General features: G+C 53.5%; 1 protein-coding gene across 4 annotated transcripts in view; it reads right to left on the bottom strand.

The window, feature by feature from the left end:
• Window positions 1-9067: 9067 nt before the first annotated feature.
• The window catches only part of PARVB (parvin beta), a 107540-nt gene continuing 96817 nt past the window's right edge, over window positions 9068-19790 (bottom strand). For 3 of the 4 annotated variants that reach the window (XM_079937143.1, XM_079937146.1, XM_079937145.1), the window contains exons 11-12: window positions 16205-16306; window positions 13799-14288 (exon numbers count right to left, since the gene is read on the bottom strand). In XM_079937143.1, the coding sequence (XP_079793269.1) occupies window positions 14100-14288; window positions 16205-16306 (291 nt within the window). In that variant the 3' untranslated portion in view covers window positions 13799-14099. Of the gene's footprint in view, window positions 9326-10601; window positions 10675-13798; window positions 14289-16204; window positions 16307-19790 lie in introns of those variants that run through there. The other variant, XM_079937144.1, reaches the window with a different exon arrangement.

The following is a 19790-nucleotide window of genomic DNA, read 5'->3' on the forward strand; positions in this document are numbered from 1 at the left end:
TGGCTACGGATCCCATGCTTGGGTGGCAGCTTCCTGAGCCCTGGATTGCATTCTAGTAGGTGCATTGCCCAGGGTGCCGGCAGCAAAGAGATGGCACGCTCAAATGCGGAAACTGGAGAGTACTTAGTAAAGGGACTGCTGGGGCAGGGTTTAGGGAACCCAGAGGACATAGCACCGCACCCCGAGGCTAGCAGTATAGGAGCTGTCCCAGTTCCAAAGCCTAAGGGGGCAGAGGCAGGAACGGATTCCAGAGCCCAGGAAGAGAATGACACATGCGCTAAGAGGGGCCGCGGTGAGGGGCTGTGGCTTCTGGTAAAGGATGCAGCCAACCCCCCAGCAGAAGGGCAGAGCCAGAGGGATAAATACCCTGACCTCACTCTCCTCCAAACGCCTTTTTCCTGCCAGCGCCACCCATTGGTCAAATCCAACTGGAAGTCAGAGGCCAGGAAGCCCCCTGACGCAACAGTCCATGCATGAGGTCAGGGTGGAAAACAGTGGTGAGTGGATCTGAGAGGTGAACAGAAAATACCTGGCCCCGAGATCGTGCCTCTGGAGCCAGCCATCATTCGGGAGCTCCTTGGTGGTGGCCAGCGTGCAGTATTATTCTGAGTCACTGCTGGAGGACCCCCTTGCCAGCCTGCTCCCACAAACAGCCGTGGCTCTGTGATCACCTGATTTCCTGTGTTATATTCCCTTCTGCTTCAGCAACTAAAGTGGTTCCAGTTATCTGCAGCTGAATCCCAATTAACGTAGGATTGGTTACCAGAAATAATTGCAGGCAATGTACCCTCCTGGATGGGGATCTGGAATGGGTTACTAGTTCTGGTTGATTTCAAGACAGTGAGGACCTAGTAACCGTCAGAGAATGAAATCTAGTAGGTCAAAGCACACGGTGGCAAAACGATTACCTGTAATCGCCCAGAACTAAGGACCTATTAAACCCCTAGCTTCGGCAGACTGCGTTGTGGCTTCCGTACACGATATGATACACGTTGTTTATTCAAGAACCGTGGGTGAGTTTTTTCTTTATTGTCATACCAAAGAGTTGCTTAAAAGTAAATAGTCCCAGGGCTTTAAATCCTCAGTCCAGGTTACCTGGTACTCCTCTCTAGTTAGAGTACCAGGGAGTTCTTATAATGGCCCTAAAAGAATTCCCGTCTCTTGGGGCTGTTACAGGGATGATACAGCTGAAAATCAGATGCAGCATCCAATCCTGTGTGCTGCAGACGGAATCCACAGCCTCGCCAAGTTTCCTGCGTGAAAGGCAGGGCATCCTCTGGGGGAAGAGAGGGACTCTAAGCATGGAATAGTCACCTGCAGTTAAACCCAAGCGCCCAAGCCTGAATCGCGGCAGCAGGAGCAGCCCTGCCCCCATGGCTGACGGGAGAGGCTCTCCCCTCCCAGGAAACTTTGTAATGACCTCATGGAGGTCTACCTTGCAGGACAAGCTGACTCTTCTCACGCAGCATCCCTGTCACCCTCCCAGCCCCCAGACTTAAACAACAGTCAGTTCCAGCCTGTCCTGGAGGGCAGATACAAAGTCAAACCCGGGGGGTGAGGTTTATATCTTTTTTAAAATGGTAAACATTTGCTAATTTATGTCAGCAAGAAAGGGGAAACATGTACGGGAAGGGTGTTGGGCCAGGGAAGAAGAGACACACTTGTAGATCGGGCTGCATTCACTGATACAGATGTACTTGCTGGGGAGTCTGAATCCCGGGGCACCAGTGGGACCAGCTGGGAGTGGTTCTAACCCACTTGCCAGGTTGCTTACTGAAAATGGACTTGGCATTGGCCTCCACTGAATGAAAATGGGATGACAGCCATATTCCTGGTATAATGTGGAAGGATATTTGAGTGGATTTGTCACATGTGGCCATCTCCCCTGAGAAGACCCAGAGGACATATCAGTGGCCATCCTTGGTAGCCCAGGAATGATGCTGGGAGAAGCTGCCATTGAGACGGGCCCCCCAAGTTCAGTGGAACTGAGGTCACTTCAACATGGCAGAGGCCAAGGGGCAGCCTTTGTTCATCTAAGGCAGGGTGGGTGTATCAGTTAGTTTCTGCTGCATAACAAACCACCCCAAAACTTAGTAGCTCAAAACAACAGCCGTTCTATTTAGCGTGTGACTCTGTGAGCTGGCTTGGGTGACCTCTGCTGGGCTCTCTCATGCTTCTGTGGTCAGCTGGTGGCAGGTTGTCCAGAATGGCCTCATTCAAAGGTCTGGCCGTGGCAGGCTCGCGGTTGACCACATGGGCTCCATCTTCCAGAGGACCCACTCAGGCTCATTTACACAGAAGTCTCCATGCAAGAAGAGACAGTAAGCCTGGATGCACAAGCGTCTACCAGATCTCTGCTGTGTCACATCACGGGACATCGAGAAAATGATAGAATTTGTTTCGCGTCCTGGCTGAACAGGTAAAGCTGCTTGTGGTCAGGGATGGCTGGGAGGATCCAGAAGTAGAGCTTCCCTCGGGGTCAGCCCTGACAACAAGGGGAAAGCACCTTGGGCTGTGCCAGTTAAGAGGCTTAGTACCCAAGAGGGGAACAATTTTGCCAGAAGAACACAACCTGGCCATGAGTGTGTCCCATTGCCACTGGGCCAACGGATAAAAAAAAAAGAGGGTTACCATGTTGGATGGGGATGTAAGCCTGATTATTTTAAGGGGAAGTAGGGTTACTGCAACACAGTAGGGGCATGGAGGAGGGGATCTGGAACCCAGGAGAGTCCCTGGGGTGCCTCCTAGGACTGTCATGTCATGTGCTAAAAAGGAATGGCAACCCACAGCCCCCCCTAGCGACAGGACGAGGAAAGACTCAGAACCCTCAGAAAGGAAGACTGAGGTCCCCCCGCAAGACAACAAACAGTGAGCAGCTGAAGTCCTGGTTGGTGGGCGGGGGGAGGTAAGGGTAAAACAAATCTGTAGTGAAAGTAGAAGAGAAATAAATATAATTACAGCCCATGACCAGCCGCGGAAAGGACAGTGACGATTACCCATACTTCCTTCCTCGCGGAGTCATACACACACACACACACACGCACATGAAAGTGTACATACTCACATACACGCCCTGCAGAACATCTCCTGGGTTCATATTTTCCTGGTAATGTCTCAGCTTTTGAGACCCCAGTTCACAGAATGATTCTCTCTCTCAATACCAGTTTTTTAAACTTGAACTTCATATAGGAAACTTATAATTACTTTATATAGTTATATTAGAGTTAACCATCATAGCTATGCTTACATAACGATATAAAGTACGTACACGACACTTACATCCCAAAATCTCAATACAGGTTTGGTTGCTTGTTCTATTTTTTTAACATTTTACTACGTTTGCCTTTTCTTTCACTTTTTCTGAACCATTTAAAAATAAATTGCAGGGAGGGGCTGTGACACGTCATCTCTAAATATTTCAGAATTTATCTCCTAGAAACAGGGACATGCTTCTACGGGACACATACCGTTATGACACCCAAGAAAATTAACACTGAAATAGTAATATTTTCATCCATATTCAAATTTCCCCAATTATTATTATGCAGTTCACAGGGGTTTTGTTTATTCTTTTTTTACTGCAAGATCCAAGCAGGATCCCAGGTTCCACTTGGTGGCTTTTGGCTGTCATGTCTCTTTAGAGTCTTTTCCTCTGGAACGGTCTTCCACGACATGAATATTTTTAAAGAGCCCAGGTCAGTTGTCTTGTAGAATGCTAACGTCACCATCTCTGCCATTTCTGGATCTGCTTCTATTGACTAATCCTTCTCCTGGTTATGGGTCACATTCTTCTGCCTCGTATTTCTAGTAATTTTTTAAACTGAATGTAGACATTAGGGATTTTACGTTGTTGGGAGAATTTCGCTGCATTCCTTTAAACACTGTTGGCATTTTTTCTGGCAGGCAGTTAATTGTGAATTACTCTGATACTTTTAAAGTTTGCTTTTAACCTTGACCTCCTCAAACTCTGATCTCTGTCTCCTCAATTCAGTGAGACCACTGAGTTCTCTGTGAGCTCCCACTCCTGCAGCCCCGTCCAGGAATAACGTCCAGGCAGGAAGGCTGGGCAATCGTAGGGTTTACCTCATTTGTCTCTCCCTTTTCTTAAGGTTCATAGACCTGTCCTGCCTCTGGTCTAATGTCTGAAATAGTTTTCTCCTACATTTTTGCCCAGTTTTCTAATTATTTCTGGTGGAAAATTAACCCTATAACCATAGAAATCCTTCTCCCATGAGATCATTAGAAAGAAGAGGTACATCTTCAGTAGACAAACATCATCTTAACTAACTAATCAAAATAAATATCCCAAGAAATGGGATAGATCAACGTGTTATGTCTCCTGATAAGAGGAGCTGAGAAGAACACACAACTTCTGCCGAAAACGCACAACCCGAATCTAATCACGAGGGAAGCATCAGACAAATGCAAGCTGAGAGACGTTCTAGAAAATAACTGGCCTGTACTCTTCAGCGTCAATGTCACGAAGAGCAAAGAGAGACTGAAGATCTGTTCCAAATGCATTTCTTTGGGGAAAAGGACATTATCGGGACAACTGGAAAAACAGAATTAAGGCCTATAGATTAGATAACGCTATTGCATCAATGTTATTTCCTGGTAACGACACCTGTACTAAAATGATGTAAGAGAATGTTTTTGTTTTTAGGAAACATACATCAAGGTATTTAGAGATAAAAGGGCATAACCTATGTGACTTATTCTCAAAGATTCAGGAAAGATAGATAATTATCTAGATAGATAGACAGATGATACACAGATCTCTATGTACATAGATTGACCTATATCTAAATACCTGCATCTATATCTATATCGAGTAGAAAGGATAAAGCAAATACGGTAAAATGTTAACATTTACGGGGATTGGGGTAAATATAGGAATTCTTTATACTAATCTGGCAACTTTTCTCTAAGTCTGAAATTATATAAATATAAAATGTTAAACAAGGGACTTCCTCTTTTAGAGGAAGGGGTAGAGTAGTGGGCCAGAACCAAGAAAAGCCCCATTTATGTGGAGCCTACAGACAATTTAAAGTACGTGTGGAATTCCCTGGCGGTCCAGTGGTTAAGACTCCGCGCTCCCAATGCAGGGGGCGCGAGTTCCATCCCTGGTTGGAGAACTAAGATCCCGCATGCTGCACGGTGCAGTGGAAAAAATATATATATGAAAAGAAAAAGGAGGTCTTCACCCTCATCCTTGTTTAGTGTCACTGTAAACGTATGGATTTTTTTTGAATTCAGAGTGCTATACTTTCTGATGCCCAACTGTCCACAACATGGACACGCTTTAAGACGGTTCCTATGTCCTATGACACGTCCCATCACCCTTCGAATACTCCTTCTGGCTTTCTGGCACAATGTCAGTGCGTTTAAACAACTGACGTGGTCGGAAATCTCGAGCTACATTCCGAACATGTAGCAAATCAGAATCCTGCACAGGTGGAAAGGCCACCGAGGGTCAGCAAAGGAGACAGGATTCAGATGTACAATGTGACTTAAACGTTTTACCCTATCATGGCTGTCCTCAGCCCATTGCTGGACCGAGCCACGGGTCCCTCCTAGGTCCGGGGGGGAGGGGGAGGTGTGAATCATGGGTCCTAGCTCAAATCCTCCTGCCTCCGAAGTCTCCCAGCCCACCTGCATCTCTCCAGTACATCACGGTCTTATTTTCTTCCCACAACTTGCCCTGTCTGCACCGACCTTGTCCATACTTTCATAGTCACAATTTTAACGTTTCGTAGAGAAAAGTTAGATGCACCTGAAGCAACCCACAACTTCTGCGGGGAGGGTTTACAGCAGGGCCAGCGTGCAGCCCCCAAGATCTGGCCGCACTGCGGGTCACCTCAGGGTCTCTTGCCCCAACGTGTAAGGAGAGGACCATCTCCCTGTAGTGGCCCTTTCATCCAGCCCGTGCCACTGGCCGCTGGCATCCCCCGCTCTGGTTTGGAACCAGGTGCGTGGGCAGACTCACCTGCTCTGTTCTTTATTATGACTCAGCTGCAGCTGTGACTCCGCCACCCTCTTCTCCCCATGGCTCCCGCCCATGAAACCCTTGGTCGCAGCCCCCCGGGGCCCCATTCCCCACACAGGGCATGAGCTGGCTCCTTCCTCGTCCAGCTGGCAGCTCCCAGGGAGCAGGGCTGTGCTGGCATCCTGTGGCCCCAGCACCAAGCACAGGGCTGGCACAACCGTGACAGCTAAAGGCATGAAAGAAACCACGGCAGCCAGACGGAGGCAGCGACCTTTTTTGGGATAAACCACAGCACATCGTCTGGGTGCTGCGCCCCTGGAACGCGCCGGCTCCCGGCGCCAGCCCACGAGCAGGTCGACAACACAGCCAGCGTTTCAGTGGCTTTTCTTTAATACCCAGAAATCCAAAGTAAACACTGCTTAAAACAATTAAAAGGACAATAAAACATTGGCACACAAATTGGGGAAGAGGATTCGGTTGCTTTAAAACAGCACAGCTCTGTGTCACATCCAGTTAGGACCTTAGGGTGTGTGGGGCTCTGGGCTCAGTGCTTGCATGAGGCCGTGTGGCTGTTCCGGGGGAACCAGAGCTGCAAGTAAGCTCCCCAAAACCAGTGGGGTGGGTTTCAAAGACACGCCACCCTGAGGACAATAAAAGGAGGCATTTCCCGGCCTTTGCCTGTCACCGCACAGGCGCCAACGGTCTTGCTGTCACTTAGTCCCTGAGGACGAGGGTCCCTCTTCGGGGGGGGAACCATTCACTGAAAATGGGGGTCAGTGGAGGAGGAAGGGTTCCAGAACTTTCCTCAATTAAGGACTAAAAGGGAAGCGTTTGCATTCCAAGGAGCCCCTGGCGAGAATCAAGAGAAGGCTGTGTCTCCTGCTCGTTACCCCAAGATGCTCCAGCCTGTGGCACCCCAGAGGGGACATCCCAGGCCCTGAAACTCGCGTCCTGACAACTACTGTCCCCGAGCCAACAGGGACGATGGGTGGATCCCCAGAGGAGTCTCCCTACCGCAGAGTTCACCCTGACTTCTGCCTGGAAACTGCTTTACCAACCCTCACCTCCACACCCGTCCAGGCCCCACTTGCAATTCTGAGTCAAGGGGGGAAAACGAGACGCATACAGCCCGAGGAGGTCCTTCGCGGGTGGGCGGAAGGCACACCTACACCTTTGCACCTATTTGAAAAAAAATAATTTGGAGACTAGATTGCATTCTCTGCTGGAGCATGGCCTTAAACAGTCAGCACGATGACACAAAAGTGCCTGTTAATACTTTTCCCACATATCTCATCATTCCTGTTACTCTCCTACTTGAAACACAGAGGGCTTGAAGTGGGCTCGCTGAACCCCGACCCCTATCCCCATCCCCGGACTAACCAATCCTGCCCCTCCAGGGCATGGAACAGGCTGGAGCCGCCCACCTGGGCTGAAGACCCTCGAGACTTTTTTCCAAACCCCAACCTCACCTCCGTCATCCCCCCCCAGGGCCCCCAGGAGGCAGCAGCACCCTTGCCAGGCCCACCTGTGGACAAGGCAGGTGGATGGGTCTCCACCAGCCGCAGTCACTGTGATCCTACACGTGTAACGAAGGCGGCCCAGAATGTTCCAGCCCCGGCTCTTTTGTTGGTTCTTAAATGTCACTGCATCCCGCAGGAGACACCGTAATGCCATTTTCATTATTTCTTTCCCCTGCTGGGAAAACGGCTCTTCTGAACACATCCCCAGCCTGGCAGCTGCCTGAGCTGAGGCAGAATATGAAAGGGTTTTCTAAGTCTTGAGCTCCGGTATTCAATTTAATATTAACGACTTCCTCAGCAGCAATGATCTACAGCACGAAGGCGAAAATCAAACAGGAGATTTGAGCTGATGCTGGGTGAACTCAGGTGGGCGGCGTGTCATGAAAACCCCAGCTCGGGAGCCAGGGGTTGGGGGAGGGGGTGACCCAGCTAGATAGGACCTGCCTCAGACCCAGCCTACGAGTCCCCATTTCTCTCCCGAGCCAAGGTGGGTGAGGGCTGAAGAGCACGCGGACGGGGGATCGCATTTCCTTCAACAGGGTGCCCCAAAGGATGCCGACAGGGCTCCAGAAAGCTGGTACTCGGGGAGGAGAGAGGTGAACGCTTCACATCTCCCTGTTACAGGCTGAGCTGTGCCCACATGTTGAAGTCCTAACCCCCAGGACCTGAGAATGTGACAGTATTTGGTGACAGGGTCTTTACAGAGGTAATTAAGGTAAAATGAGGTCATTAGGGTAGACCCCAATCCAATCTGCCTGGTGTCCTTAAAAGAAGAGATTAGGACACAGACACATGGGGAGACACGTGAGGATGCCTGGAGAAGACGGCGTCTACAAGCCAAGGAGAGACGCTCGGAAGGTACCAACCCTGATGACACCTTGATCTCGACTCCAGTCTCCAGAACCGTGAGAGAATAAACGTCTGCTGTCTAAGGCCCCCGTCTGTGGCACTCTGTCATGGCGGCCCAAGCCAACTAAAACACCCTGCTTTCTAAAGGCTTTTTAAAAATGCATCCATCCCCAAACGGGAGGTCTGGGACCGGCCACTTCCTACCCGAAGGTGTCTACAACGCCGCGGCCACTCCAGAGGCATTGTAGAGCTGACTCCGACACAGCCCACTCGGCCGGAGCAAGAAATAAAGAAATGCCTCAGAAATCCTTCCTCCCTCGGACCGTGGCAGCTGGGTTCTCTGGGGCCCAGATGTCTGTGCAAACGCTAAATGAAAACAGCACTGAGTGGCCGAGAAGCAGGGATGTGGGTGGACACTCGGTCACAGCGAAAGCTTCTGAGACTCAAGAGTGAAGTTTGTAAAACTGCAAAACGCTTTTTAGTAAAAAGCCCTCACTGCCGAGGAGAGCCCTACCCAGGAGATTCCCCGGGGACAGACAAGCCACTGCCAGGGCCGCAAAGCTCCCTCTCTGATCCCCTGTGGTGACTGACGGCTGTCAGCGAACGCCGGGCGCCCCCGCCCAGGGGTTCCGGCTTTTTTCTTTTCCATCCTTTGATCAACAAGGGGCAGCACCCCGGGACACCCCAGGTGAAGCCTGGCTGCAAACTCGAGCACTGGTGTTTGGAACCTGCATTTCAAGAGGCCGCCCACTGCAGAATTACAGGGGAAGGAGGTTAAGAGTATCAACCAGAAAGAGGTGGGGTGGGAGCGGGAACAACCGCGGGCTTGGAGGGGAGGCCGGGGCACCTCCCAAAGCACTGTCCCCGCCGCGGTCTCTGCTGCTCCCCGCCCGTCACTCCAGGTGCTTGTATTTGGTGAACAGGTTGTAAAGAACTCGCAGGGTGGATTTGAGGTCCAGGTTCACCACATCTGCAGAAGGAAACAGAGAGCCCGTTTGGTGGATGAGAGAGTGCGCCCCAAGCTTTGGTGCCCCAAGCACTTGGGAGACACGTGGGACACCCTCTGTGTCCCCAAGCGGGGCACTTCTGCCATCCCCCAAGATACAGACTGCCGTGAGAGCCCCCGGGCCGCTACCCGTGGGACGAGCACCTGGGACGGCGAGGATGCTTCTTCATCCCTTCTGGGATTTGCATTGGACAAGTCTGCGTGGTGTAGGGTCTACGACAACCGAGGACACTTACTGGGGACCAAACACCCACAGGCCATCCTGTGCCAGGACCACGGGCCTCCTGGGGCAGGGCAGGTGGGAGCTGCTGTCCCACCCCCTCAAGGTCAGGCACAGCGTGTGGCCCAGTAAGTCCCAACCGCCTTGTTTGGTGGGAAGGGGCTCTGTCCTCCTGGGAGTCAGGGACCTGGTTCTGCTCTCTTGCTCTGTGAGCTCAGACCAGGGGCTTGGGGAGGGCTGTGGGGATCACGGGTCACAGGACGGGATTCCCGTCCCCGGACGAGTGTTCAGCAGTGGCCGCTGAGCCTCCCAGGGGGTGTGTGTGCGGAGGACACCCCACCCAGAGTTCATGCCGTCACTGTAGGGCGGTGATTCCCAAAGTGGGGTCCCCGGACCAGGAGCACTAGCGTCACCTGGCAACTTGTTACAGACGGGACTTGGAGGATCCATTCCACGGCCCCCAGATCAGAAGCTGTGTTGGAGGAAGCCACCCCGCCCCCGGGATTCAGATGCCCATTTGCATTAGGGATTCCTCGTATAGGTCATTTAACATAGGAGCCAGGTATGACAGCGAGGGGGGGCTCTGCGGGTCTCCACTGCCATTCAGACCTCATGGGGCATGACTGAGCCACGTCCCTGCTCACGAGCATCGCCCGGGCATCAGGACATCGACCCGGCAGGCATTAAACTGCAGTAAACCGCTAATATCCTTTCAAGACGTGAAGCGGCATCTCTAGCCCGAGCAATGGCACCTGGAGACGCAATTCAATCCTGAGGCCGTGGAGCAGAGGCCACGTCCTCCAAGTGGCCTCCAAGTCAAGAGGCCACGTCCTCAAGTTACTAAAGAATCAGCCTGGATGGCTCTGCCGGCGCAGGCCTCTTGGTCCCCGAAACCCTGAGCACAGGGGACATGTGGCGCTGGGGTCCGCAGAGCCCAGCCTTTGAGCCACACGTGCGGGGCCTGAAGGGAGAGACATGGCTGGCCGGGCAGCCGCTCTAAGACCTGGATCAGGGCGTTACCTTCGGGGCGAGCCTTGGGCTTCTTAAGGCCTCCATCCAGCATCAGCTCAAAGGCAAATGACACGTTGTGGACCTGCGGAGGAAGCCAGAGTTAGCACCGGGGCCGCAGCTGGTCCCAGGCCCGCCCGCTGCCCCCTGCTTTCCTTCTCAAAGGATGGGATGGGACCAAGTGTGGACAGAGGGAGCCTTTGGAATAACTACGGCCACGAGGACAGGGGTGTCCTGGGCAGAGCGACAGGATGGGCAGAGGGAGGGTGAGGGAGTCTTTTGAGGGTAACACACATTCACCTGGTGGTCCTCACTCCCCTCACCAATGATCGGGGGCGGCTGGGACATGCAGGGACACGGGCACAAAGCCTGCCCTCCAGGGCTGGGGGTCCCCAGGTCCCGACACATCCACATGATGACAAATGACAGTGGCTTCCTTTTACAGATGAGGCAACCGAGGCTCAGAAAGGACAAGTCACCTCCCGAAGGTACCCAGCGCCGTGCACCACCCCCAGCATAAAGCAGCCACCCCCCGTCTGCCAGAAGGGCCTCGAACGAGCTGAGTGTGACAGCTGCGCTCTCGGCAGGACAGCGGTGGCCCCGGTAAGGGGCAGGCAACTGGACCCTGCTGGAACTGATGTCAGGCCGCGGGTGGCTGCAGCTGGGCTCTGGTCCTGGCCCTCACCTGCACGGCCCCAGAAAGGCGGACACATCCGCATCCCCACACGACCTCCCCCTCCAGCCCTCGGCCCGCAAGGATGCTCGAAGCTCGCGTTCTGCTAATGGCTGCCGCCGAGGTTAGCCACGGAGCCTTCTCTGCTGTGTTTAAAGTCCACCTGAACCACCTGATGCCGGTGATCAACCAAATCACAGGCAGCCAGACGTCTGCTTCGAGCAAAGGCTGGTGCGGGGCAGAGGACCAAAAACTAAAATACCTCGCCAGTGTCAGCGCTAGAAAGGACTTTAGGGCTCTTCATAATCGAATACCCTTTGAACAATAACATTTTCGTGATTTCACTGCAAATGCAATCAGAAACACGCTAACAAGTTTACCTGCCATGTGGTTTAATAATTAACCAGGAGAAAGACATCTGGCAAAATAACCCTCAGCTAGTCAAGCCCGCAAGAGCTTGGGGTGCGGCCGGGAAGCACCCAGGCCACGGTGGCACCGGGCCGCGCTCAGAGAAGCAAAGGAAGCCACGGGCTGCTGGCATTAAGAGGAGCCGGGCCCTGGCATGGGGGACATGGCCCAGAGCGGGCTGGGAGGGCTGCACATGACCAGAGGCTCTCGGGCCGTGCAGAGGCTGTGGGGAGACAGGAGCCAGGCTTCCAGAGCCCCACCTGCAGTGCCCGGAGCCGGCCGGGAGGGAGGGCTGCACTAGGCTGGGCCTCGAGCTGCGACGAGCATGGGAAATGGACGGGAGGGTCTGTCATCTCCCACTTTACAGAGGAGGTCCCGGGACTAAACAGATGAGGACATCCGTGCCAAGAAAGGCGCAAGGTTCAAGGAGATGGGGCCGGCACTCAGCCCACCCAAGTCTGGATTCGGAACCTGGGCCCTGTCTCCAAAAGCATCCTGCTTCCTCGGCCATCGGCTGCCAGCCGTCCAGATCCCAGAATTCATACACACACCACAGGCTCTGAGTGGGGACAGAGTCAAGACGGCAAAGAGGGGGAAGTGCAACAAATCAGGTTAGACCGTCAGCCCAACGTGGGAACGGATGTCTTCCGTGGCCCCACCAGACCTGCAGGCTCCGCCCCCAGCGCAGGTGTGGAGTGTGGTTCAGTCCCTGAGGCCCCGCCCCTGCCCCAAGGAGAGAATAGCTGGGGGGGGGGCACCCTTCCACGTCCCACTTCTCCGCAGCTGCTCAGCACAACAGTGATTTGTGCTTTTTTAAGTAACAATAATTTGTAGACTTTTTTTAAAGGTTTTATTTTACTTTATTTTATTTATAGATTTTTGGCCACACTGTGCCGCATTGGGGATCTTTGCTCCCTGACCAGGAATCGAACCCATGCCCTCTGCAGTGGAAGCACAGAGTCGTAACCACTGGACAACCAGGGACGTCCCAACAGTGGTTGTTTTTTTTTTTTTTTTTTTTTGCGGTACGCGGGCCTCTCACTGCTGTGGCCTCCCCCGTTGTGGAGCACAGGCTCCGGACGCGCAGGCTCAGCGGCCATGGCTCACAGGCCCAGCCGCTCCGCGGCATGTGGGATCTTCCCGGACCGGGGCACGAACCCGTGTCCCCTGCATCGGCAGGAGGACTCTCAACCACTGCGCCACCAGGGAAATTGCCCCCCATCCTCCTTCCATTCTCTCTCAGAGCCATGCCTCACCATACACAACTCCTCTGCCCTGGCAGAGAAGCATCCCCAGAGCCCAGCCCCACGGACTGGGCACAAAGAACAGCAAACAGCTCCTGCTGAGGATGTGAGGTCACCTCCCTGACCGTGATCCCAGAGTGTGACACACCCCCCGGCCTCGAGCTGAACCCCAAGGCCCTACACTGCTGCTACGAGCCAGCCCACGGGCAGGACCCTAAGTCCTTCCTCTCTGCAATGCAAAGGATTTCCAAAAACCTGGCCAGGTGAGAGAAGAGTAGAGGGTCCCGAAAAGGAGTGGGCTTTTCCAGCTCTGCCCCTGCTGACTGTGACCCACCCCCCACCATAGTCCCAGCCCCCGTGCGAGGTCCCGATTCCTCGCCAGGGTAGGGAGTCAGACGAGGAGACAGAAGGGAAAGCGCCTTGAAACTGCAAAGCCCTTTCTGGGATTTGCTTCTAGGAATAACCTCCAAGTCTCCAGGACACACTCCACCCCCAGAGAGAGGGACGCTGTGGAATCTTCCAGAAGGTGAGTGACAGGCCCAAGGGACCCAGCAAAGTGGCCAGCACAGAGCAAGGCTCAAACGGTGGGCCTAAAACAAGAAGCCGTCGGTGGTACCCATGCCTCTGAGACAGTTCAAAGGGGCCGTTCATTTGTTTGCAGGAACCTACAGGGTCGGAGACGTCTGGTCTCGTCTTTTTAAAATCCAGTACAGGGCGCTTCCCTGGTGGTGCAGTGGTTAAGAATCTGCCTGACAATGCAAGGAACACGGGTTCGAGCCCTGGTCCGGGAAGATCCCACATGCTGCGGAGAAACTAAGCCCGTGCGCCACAACTACGGAGCCTGCGCTCTACAGCCCATGAGCCACAACTACTGAGCCCACGTGCCACAGCTACTGAGCCTGTGCTCTAGAGCCTGCGAGCCACAACTACTGAACCCGCGTGCCACAACTACTGAAGCCCGCACGCCTAGAGCCCGTGCTCCGCAACGAGAAGCCACCTCAATGAGAAGACCGCGCATCGCAACGAAGAGTAGCCCCTGCTCACCGCAACTAGAGAAAGCCCACGTGCAGCAACAAAGACCCAATACAGCCAAAAATAAAAAACAAATAAATAAATTTATTTTAAAAAATAAAATCCAGTGCAGTTGTTTAAAAACACAAGCCCACGACGCATCCCTGATTTTGCTCACTCAGCCTCCTGCTGCTGCTGCAAAGATTCCCAGCGCCTCACAGTCTTGGCCCGGGAATGCTCCATGACGGTCTCTCTGCACATGTCACCACTGCCTGGCCACATTTGGACGAGGTGCCTGGGAGCTCGGGCACTGGGACCAGCCTGAAGTGGGTTCAGGTCTGTGCAACGGGGAAAGGCCATCACCTTGGTGGTCGGGAAGACCTGGAGGTTAATAACCACCATGGCTCACGAGGAACCTCCCAGCGGTGGCATGATGCCACGACTCCCTGTGGGGAGGAAAGCAGAGAATCTGGGAGCTGGGGGCTAACGTGGCCAGAGAAGGACCCTCCAGAAGGCCCCTTCCGAGGAGAGCTCCAGCGGCCCTTGGGTCCCCTCCTCGAGGGTCGATGGGCCAACACCACGCTGGGCACGGTCCCCTACAGCAGCCTTCCCTTCCTGGCTCCCGATCAGAGGCAAAGGTGGACCGAACAGGCCTCACACCTCCCAGGCCAGAGAGCGACTGACAGAGACTTTCATCCCGTCTCAAAGGGAAGGAGATCGAGTTGGGAGGGGACGCCCCTGCCCCTGCACCGAGCCCGTCCTGGAAAGAAGCCCAGCTCCAGACGGCCTGACTAAATTCACCCTTCTTGCCAGCCTTCGTACACATCTGAACAAAGAAAAGATCTCTCCAAAACAACGTTTCTGCAGCCAGCCACGTGGCCGGGAAATGCAAGATGAGCCCCGTCACCCAACTGTCTTGTCTTCTTGCTTCCTGACCGGCCCCGCAGAGCCCTGTGCATCCCCGCTCACCACGGACGCAAACCTGCCAGGACCTCGCTGATCTGCTCTGATTCCATCTCAGCAGGCAAGACGGCAGCGGCATTTGGCCGCGAGCAAACCGCGCTCGAGGTGCCAGAAGTGGGCAGATTGATCAACACTGGCCCTGCTTCCATGTTTCTCTGAACTGCTGCCACCTGCTTGCATTGTCTGTCTCCCCAACTCACGGTCTAGCGCTTCGGGAAAATAAAATGACAGATGCTCTCGAGTTCAAGCAATACGGCCAGTCCACGAGCCAAATTTCTAAAAGCAACGCGCTAAATACTGCTGGGATGGCTGGACCTCGGGAAGCCCTGGCAGGAGGCAAACCACCTGGTCACAAGGGCATCCCAAATGTGAAGGTCATGCCCTTTGACCCGGACAATCCTCTTTGAGGGATTTTCCTAGAAAACAATCCACAGGAATGAAAAAAATATACACACACATACATATGTGTGTGTGTACCTATTCAAGACAATGCCTTATTGTTTTGTTTTTAAATACTTTTTAATAGATTATTTATTTTTGGCTGCGTTTGGGTTTGGGTCTTCATTGCTGCGCACGGGCTTTCTCTAGCTGCGGCGAGCGGGGGCTACTCTTCGTTGTGGTGCGCAGGCTTCTCATTGCGGTGGCTTCTCTTGTTGCGGAGCACGGGCTCTAGGTGCACAGGCTCAGTAGTTGTTGCACGTGGGCTCTAGAGCACAGGTTCAGTAGTTGTGGCGCACGGGCTTAGTTGCCCTGCAGCATGTGGGATCTTCCTGGACCAGGGCTCGAACCTGTGTCCCCTGCATTGGCAGGCGGATTCTTAACCATTGCGCCACCAGGGAAGTCCCTGCCTTATTGTTTTAATAGTGAAAAAGAAACAAGTTGATCGCCCAAAAGTGGGGAACAGGGAGACTGTGACCTCAGAGCCACTCCATAGACTTTGTGCTGCCACTTAAGATGGTATATATAGGAAGTTCTTGAAGCGGCGGGAAAACCAGACAGAATGTCTGTGTGTCATGAACAGGGGAGGGATTTGCAACTCTACTGACCTTTGGCCACAATGATTAAAACCAGCATCAGGCCGGGGGAAAGACCCGAAGAGAACGAGGCACACGACACCTGGATGCGTCAGGCGCTGCCCACGGGTTTCCTTCCTTTCCTGAGGGTCACGTCTAATTGCAATACCATTTTCTGGGCAGTACTTATTTTTCGGAGAATGCAGCTAGACTCCAGAAAGAGTGGTCGGGGGATTCTACACTGTGCCCTTGGACGAGCGCATCCCGGGCCACTCCCGGGATGGAGACCACGCATGCACGTACCTTCTGATCGAAGCTGTCCGGGGTCAGGTAGAAGTTGTGCAGGGGTACGAAGTAGTCTTCCAGAAGCCCCATGAGTAGAACCAGGTACACGCCATCTGCAAACTACAGAGGGACACGTGGGGATGTTTCTGGGCCACGCACGGAGTCAGTGAATGATCTGCAGCCCCTCGAAAGGAGGAGAATGTTTTAAAGTAAAAAAAAATCCATCCCTTGCTGAGGAGAGCGAGCCTGCAGTCAGGTGAAGGACGAGGGTGCAAAGCGCGCGCTCGGGATTGGATGTGACGACCTGTGTGTTTGGGATGGAGTGCCGCTGCGTGGAGAGAAGCAGACCACTGACCCTGGGGATAACGCTAGCTCCCAACTCTCTGGGTTGTCGTGGGTACCCTGCGGGGCGGGAGGGGGAGGGGTGGAGCAAGGAGCACCCGGCACGCAGGAAGCGCTCCAGCAGCGAGCAGGGGCCTGAGGGCACGGTTAATCCACAAGCTGCAGGGCGCCCTAGGCTTCGGTTTGGGGTTTGCTGCCCCGTTCTGCTTGCTCGCTTTGTCAGCTGCCTGAGTTCCTCCTTCTAGCGGTATTCGCAGCATGGGAAGAGACCCTCCCGTGCCCCGGTGACGACGGGCTTCTGCGTGCACCCGGCACGCGGGTCCGTCCTAGCTGGGCCCTAATCAGGAGGCTGCAGCCTTACCCCACACCCCCAGCCCCTCAACCTGCTACCCGGCCCAGCACCACCTTCCATGCACGGGAGGGGCCCAGGAATCTAGAGCCAAAGACTGTGCTCTTTGCCGGGGCCCCTCACCCCACTCCACTGCCCACCGCCCAATGAGCCAGGACAGGGAGCAACTGCTCCTTTTACAGATAAAGTGATGGAGACCAATGAGGGCAGGACAACTTGCCAGAGGAGAGGAGGGGACCAAGGCTCAGGAGGCAGAGCCTGGTCTCTGGGACATGGACCAGCCCCACCCCCCAGCCCCCGGGGCGGGGCAGGGGGGGCAGGACCCGCCCATCCTCCCAGAGGGCAGACATGGTATCTCTGAGGCCTCCTGCAGATCGAGGACTCGTGAGGACCCCAGCCTCCAGATTCTGGAACTGTGTGGTCCAATATGGTAGCCACTGGCCACATGTGCCTAGTGAAATTTTTTACGAAATTTTTTTTTAACTTATTAATTTATTTATTTGGCTGCAACGGGTCTCCATTGAGGCATGCGGGATCTTTCATTGCAGCACACGGGCTTCTCTCTAGTTGTGGCGCGGGCTCAGTAGTTGCGGCATGTGGGATCTTAGTTCCCCTGACCAGGGATTGAACCCGCTTCCCCTGCATTGGAAGGTGGATTCTTAACCACTGGACCACCAGGGAAGTCCCTTTACAAACTTTTTTGAATGATGTTGGCTTATTTCGGTAAAACGTACATAACACGAAATGTACCATTTTAACCACTTGCCAGCGGGCGTTTCAGTCATATTTTGTACAGTCACGTTGTTATGCAACCAACCTCCAGAACTCTTAAGTTTCAATTTAAAAAAATTTAAATAAAATACAAACTTCAGCTCGTCAGTCACACAGGCCCCATTTCAAGTGCTTGACAGCCACACGTGGCCAGTGGCTACTGTGTCGCATGGTGTAGTGATAGGACGTTTCCATCACTAAAGAAAGTTTCACTGGCCAGCCCTGGGCTAGAAGGCTGCCACGCAGGACAGCTGGACAGCTGCAAGGGGCCGACACCCAGGAGGCTTTCAGCTTCCTGAGACCAGCAACCGCAGAGGTAAAAAGAGAACCTGCAGAAGCGAGGACGTTTTTATTAAAGGCAACAGTGGCAGCTCCCTCCACCATCACAGCCAGGCGGCCGAGGATAAAAAGTCAAAATCCCAAGCCTCCAACGTCAGAAAGCCCTGCCCTCTGGAAGGGGAAGGGGACGCTGAGAAACGGCCCAAGGCAGACAGACACGATCATAACGTGTGAACGGGCAGGTCCTTCCTGGGCAGAGCGCTCCAGACCCTGGTTTAACGTGATCTGATTGACCCTTTGCCTGCGCGTCACGAGGTTCACGCTTCCACGCCATGCAGACGTCACCTACTCAGCTCCTGTTCTGGCCGACAGTGCTGGTGGAATGTTCTGGCAGCTCTTGCCCCCTCCCCGGCGACACTGAGCCAGCGCACCCCCAAAACCGCTCTCTCACCAACACTGAGCCATTTCCAGGGATACAGAAGAATCCAGCCCCATCACCTGCCGGGAGGCGTGGGGAATGGGTGTTGAGGTGCCAAGATGCCTGGAGAGCCTTTGCTGATTTCTAAGGCATCTTCTAACCCACCCTGGGACCCCCGTGTCACAGGAGTGTGGGAGAGATGGTCACGCAGAAAGGAAGGCAGGGGAGGGATGGGGTACCAGGAGGGTGAGGGCCAGGCGGAGCAGGCCGGCTTATCAGCAAATGAGTGGGACCCTCGGTTTTCACACGCGCAAGAGCAGTGGCCCTCAACGGGGTGCCCTCACTCAGCATCCAGGGTGCGGCTCTGCAGGAGATGGAAATCCCCAGGAGGCCCACCGCTGTCTTCATGCGCATGTATTACTGACCTTTCAAATGCATTTTCTCCATTCCAGTTTAAACATGTGGGGAGAGGTTCAAAGAGGAACTGGCTCAGTATCACAGAGCTAGGAAGCCGCCCACAATATAAAAGTGGTTTTAAAAAGAAAGGAAAACACACACACACACACACACACACACACACACACACACACACACACACACACACACATATGCCCTGAGCAGGAATTTGAGCCTCTGACTTCCAGGACATTGAGACTTTAATGATGAACATATTTATCAAAATACCCAGAATCCTTTGCCACAAAAGGAAAACACTCTGCATTTCTATGGCCAGTGATCTTTCCTGGTGGACCACTGGTTCAAAATAGTTTTAAGATATTACTTCATATTGTGCGGCGATAAAAAAAAAATGGACATACTGAGTAAATAGAGATCAATGCAAATTGAAGTTTAGAGTCTCAGCCTAAGATGTCTGGCTATTAATACCGCTGTGCAGGCCCACCTGGGCAGGGCCAGTCGGAAAGGGTTGGCGAGGATGTGGGTTCTCAACAGCGCCAGTGAGAGTTTCAGGCGGGCAAACCTTCCTGGGCCCTCCGTGTTACTACGGAGAAATGCTCTAACGACCCCATTTCTAGAAGTTTATCCTGAGGAAGCAAACAAGGGCACAAATAGCTGTGTGCGAAGATGCCCGCTGAACAGCTGTTTACAAGATCGGCAAACGTCCCGTCATGAGGACTGGGTTTAGACACACAACACAGCCTTAGAACAGAATAGAAGGCAGCTATTAAAAGTGACAAACACAGACAGACAGACCAGACAACACAAAAAGGACTAGACAGAAACACACACACACTCACGCAAGAACATGCCCACACTACTTAGTAACAAAAAACACTTTACAAAACAGCTGTACAGGAGGACCCACTGCCATTTCAAAAAATACACTTACGCCTACAAACCATCTAGAAAAATACACATCCGACCATTAACTGTAGTTCATTACCTCTGGAGAGGATGACGGGAGAGTTTAGGGGGAGTACACAAAA

This window comes from Stenella coeruleoalba (assembly GCF_951394435.1).
Source record: "Stenella coeruleoalba genome assembly, chromosome: 11".
Taxonomy (NCBI): domain Eukaryota; kingdom Metazoa; phylum Chordata; class Mammalia; order Artiodactyla; family Delphinidae; genus Stenella; species Stenella coeruleoalba.